We start from the raw sequence: 4,395 nt of genomic DNA on the forward strand, positions 1-4,395 counted from the left end.
TGGAAAATGAGAAGGACTTGGGAGTCATTATTATGAATATGTCCCCTGAGAAACATATAAACAAGATTTTTGGAGAAACTTACAATTTAATGAGAACAATCAAAGTGGCATTTACATACCTGGACAAAGAAATGGTAAAGAAAATACTAGTCACTTTGATAAGACCAAGATTAGAGTATGCAGCGATGACGTGGTCACCAAGTACAAAAAAATGTATAACAAAACTTGAAAGAATACAAAGAGCAATTATGAAATTGGCACCAACACTCTCAGAACTATCATATGAGGAGAGACTAGCAAAACTTGAGCTACAGACATTGGAGCAAAGAAGAGAGAGAGGAGACTTGATAACTATCTATAGAATCATGAAAGGCATAGAAACTATTGACAGAGAGGATCTAATAAAATGGGATAGTAGAGATACAAGAGGACACAGAAAGAAAATCAAGAAAGACAATTGTAGAAGAGACCTGAAAAAGGACAGTTTTCCCACAGGGTAATAGATGTTTGGAGGAAGTTAGATGAAAATGTGGTGTGTGCGAAAACAATACACAAATTTAAAAACAGTCTAGATAAAATGAGATATGAAGACGGGACACAACGAGCATAGCTCCCCTTCCTGTAAAATACAACTAGGTAAATACAATTTGAGGGAACTTGGTCTTCATGAAGCGCAGAACTTCATGCAGACTGTAGGCTAGCCACCTGCATTGTTCTATTGGTCTTGGCAGAAGTTCTCATCTGAGAAGAACCAGAGCATCCCCGGCTCGACTGGGTGTTTGAACTTGATGAGGAGTTTCTTGGGTTTTGTAAGGCAGTTCTTCTGGATCTTGGCAGTGAGTAGTTGGCCCTTTCGCCTCTTGCATGAAGAGTAGTGAAGATCCTCATTCAGCGCTTTCTTCATAGTTGCCACTCCAACGCCCATCTCTCTCACCAAGGTCCACATTGCTTTGCCTGGATCTTGCCACACCTTTTTTTTTTTTTTTGCAGCTTCTCGACAAATTTTGTTGTGCTGACAGAATCAGAATGCCTGCTATAATCCTTCCTGCTAGCCATTGCTTCCATATCTCCATCACAATTCTCCAGCTCACATCTCATGGCCTTCATGGTATTCAAGGAGCACTGAGCTGCAGCTAAGTTTTCCAACATTTTTAATCTGACGCGAATCATCATGATGTGGGTCACTCTCTTCCATTCCAGTGCTTTCCAGTCATCCATGCTCTCTAGCTCTCACACCCATCAATAGTACACAGAATCAGCTATCTGTTTCACTTTACTGCTATTAAATTCTTCTAATGGTTCTGAAATGACAGAAGATAGAAAAATTTATCAAATTTGTCTTGAACACCCTGTACATGTGTATGTTTATATATATATATATATATATATATATATCTATATATATATAAATATATATGTATATATATATATATATGTATATATATATATATATATATATATATATCCATACATATATATATTCATATATATATATATATATATATATATTATATGAACTAATAGACAGAGTGGTTGGTAAGTGTGGAGTTTCAGGAAAAGATCATAGTGGAGAGTTGATAGTGAGGTGTCTAGAGAGTTGATCATAGCAAATACAGTGTTTAGGAAGAAAGTCAAGCATAAGTACACATGGGAGAGGGTGGTGGATGGAAGGGTGATAGATAGAGCATTAATGGACTATATAGTGGTAACCAGGAGTATAGTAGGAAGAGTTAAGGATGTACATGATCTAAGGGGAGAATATCAGATCATTTTTTGGTGGAAGGTAAGTTGAGAATGGAGGATAGATGGAGAAAGAGGAAAAGGACAAAAGGTAGGGAGATGCTTAAAGTGAACTGCTTAAATGAGAAAGAAAAGAAGGAGTACAAGAAGCTAAGAGAGGAGCAGGAGGGAGTGAAGGATAGAGTAAAACTAGGAGTGGAGGAGGAATGGGGATGGTTGAAGGAGGTGAGTCACAAGGTGTGCAAAGATGGTGTATGGAACAAGAAGGATGAGAGGATATAGAAGGAAGGGTAGTGAGTGGTGGGATGAGGAAACAAAGAAGGTTGTAGAAGAGAAGAAGTGAGCTTTCACAGATTGGTTACAAAATAGGACAAGAGAATCATATGAAAGGTACAAAGAGAAGAGAAGTAAAGCATAAGATAAAGGAGGTAAAGAGGAAGGTAGATGTGAAATAGGGTAAGATTATGACAGAAAATTTTGAAAGTAATAAAAAGATGTTTTGGAAGGAAACTAAGAGAAGAAGAGAAGGCAAATCAAGTAGAGAGGAAAAGGTGGGAGGTACAGATGGAGAGATGATAATGAAAGAGACGGCAGTAAGAGAAAGATGGGCAGCGTATTTTAGGAAGTTGCTAAATGTGAAGGAGGATAGGGAGGGAAGGGTAGTTGCAGTGGGAAGTGAGAGGAAAATGAGCATGATGAGTGAGGAAATTGTAGGACAAATAAAGAAAGATGAGGTGAAGGCAGTTGTTAAGATGATAAGAGCAGATAAGGCACCTGGGTTGGATGGATGCCATGCAGAATGTCTATAAAAAGGAGGTACAGTGATGGTGGACTGGCTGGTGAGGTTATTTAATGTTTGTTTAACAGAGGGTAGAGTGTCGGAGGACTGGAGGAGTGCCTGTATAGTTCCACTATACAATGGAAAAAGGGACAAGTGTGAGTGTAGTAGTTTCAGAGGGATCAGCTTGTTAAGTGTAGTTGGGAAGGCTTATGGGAGGGTCTTGATTGAGAGGATTAGGAAAGGAACAGAGGGAGTAATTGGTGTGGAACAATGTGGGTTTAGGACTGGTAATGGTTGCATGGAACAAATTTTTGTGGTAAGACAGATATGTAAGAAAGCCTTAGGAAAAGGTAAGGATGTTTTTGGGCTTTTAAGGATCTGGAAAAGGCTTAGAACAGGGTAGACAGGAAGACATTGTGGGAGGTATTGCAGATATATGGGATACGAGGAAAGCTTTTTAGAGAAGTCAAGATTTTTTACAAGAATAGTAAAGCTTGTGTTAGAATCAGAAATGGATAGAGTGAGTAGTTTGAGGTAAAGGTGGAACTTCATCAGGAATGTGTGATATCACCTTGGCTGTTCAATTTATACATGGATGGGGTGGTGCAAGAGGTAAATGCAAGGGTAGTGGGTCAGGGATTGGAGGGATTGAGGAAGTTAGTGACAGAGTTTGGGAAGGTGCACAAAAGAAGGAAGTTGAAGATAAATGTGGATAAAAGTAAGGTGATGGTATGTACAAGGGGAGAAAGTGACAGCAGACTGGAAGTGAGCACTAAGGGAGAGAGATGGGAGGAAGTGAATAGTTTTAGATACTTGGGTTCAAATGTGGCAGGAGAGGGAGGAGTGGAGGTGGAGGTAGTATGTAGATTGAAAGAAGCGAGTAAATGCCTTAGGGCAGGGGCGGGCAACCTTTTCAGAGTGAGGGCCAGATGAGACTTTTGGAAGGAGGCCGCGGGCCGGAGTGAAAAACGAAATCCCCAGAAATACTCTATTTTGTACAATATATTGAATACAATTAACAAATTATACAAGAATTGCATTGAACACCCTACAAATCAATGAGACTGCTGGTGCTGATTGCCATGAAGAAGCATTTCCATGCCTGGCTCGATGGTTGAGGTAGACAACAGAAGAATGTCATTGAGATGGCGGTCTGAGAGTTGGGAGCGAAGGTGAGACTTCGTGTACTTCATTTTAGAGAAGAGCTGTTCGCAACAGTAGGTGCTGCCGAACATGGCCACAATGCGTTGAACATGCGCAATGTATTTTTGAAAATTGTTAGAAGGGAGGACGATGTCGCGGAAGAAGGACAACGGGGAAGAGGTGCAGAATTTCGCCTTCATTTCATCGTTGCACTGCAGCTCCACCAACTTCATCTGCAGTCAAAAGTCAAAAGGAGCAGTGAAAAGCTTGAAGTTCGCAGCCAGCACCCTGACTCCTGCAAAACGGGAAGCAAATTCCTCACGCAGAGAAGTGACGACATTAGCGCAAGTGTCCAGGTCCACGTCGTCAGGGGCACAAGCAGCAAGGCGAGGAAAATGCACAAACTGACCAGAAGCCAATTGAGCCTCCCACAAGAGCAGCTTAACCTCGAAGGCAGTGATGTGCGCGTACATATCTATCACGAGAATATCTTTGGCTTGCAGCATCATGTTGAGGGCGTTCAGGTGCGCCGTGATGTCCGTGAGCAGGGCCAGGCGAGCTAGCCACTGCGGATCAGAGAATTGATCAGCGTGGGGAAGGTTCTTCTGACATAGGAAGGTGGCAATCTCCTGCCGTAGGTCGCACAAACGAGACAGCATGGCCCCACGACTCAGCCAGCGTACCTCACAGAAGTAGAGCAGGTCGTTGTAGTGCACGTTCACCTCGTCCAT

General features: G+C 41.7%; 2 protein-coding genes across 2 annotated transcripts; both read right to left on the minus strand.

Moving 5' to 3' along the window:
- Positions 1-3,576: 3,576 nt before the first annotated feature.
- Positions 3,577-3,897, minus strand: LOC143037729 (general transcription factor II-I repeat domain-containing protein 2-like). Its single transcript, XM_076206275.1, has one exon. It carries the CDS (start codon positions 3,895-3,897, stop codon positions 3,577-3,579), a length of 321 nt encoding a protein of 106 aa, XP_076062390.1.
- A 6-nt stretch (positions 3,898-3,903) lies between these two features.
- LOC143037730 (general transcription factor II-I repeat domain-containing protein 2-like) lies at positions 3,904-4,395 on the minus strand. The gene has a single exon (XM_076206276.1). It carries the CDS (start codon positions 4,393-4,395, stop codon positions 3,904-3,906), a length of 492 nt encoding a protein of 163 aa, XP_076062391.1.

Source organism: Oratosquilla oratoria, chromosome 23 (assembly GCF_046742065.1).
Source record: "Oratosquilla oratoria isolate Oo_2021 chromosome 23, ASM4674206v1, whole genome shotgun sequence".
Taxonomy (NCBI): domain Eukaryota; kingdom Metazoa; phylum Arthropoda; class Malacostraca; order Stomatopoda; family Squillidae; genus Oratosquilla; species Oratosquilla oratoria.

Bases quoted from the DNA above. Each gene is read 5' to 3' on its own strand.
- LOC143037729 (XM_076206275.1), bottom strand. From the start codon at position 3,897: ATGAAGTTGGTGGAGCTGCAGTGCAACGATGAAATGAAGGCGAAATTC.
- LOC143037730 (XM_076206276.1), bottom strand. From the start codon at position 4,395: ATGGACGAGGTGAACGTGCACTACAACGACCTGCTCTACTTCTGTGAG.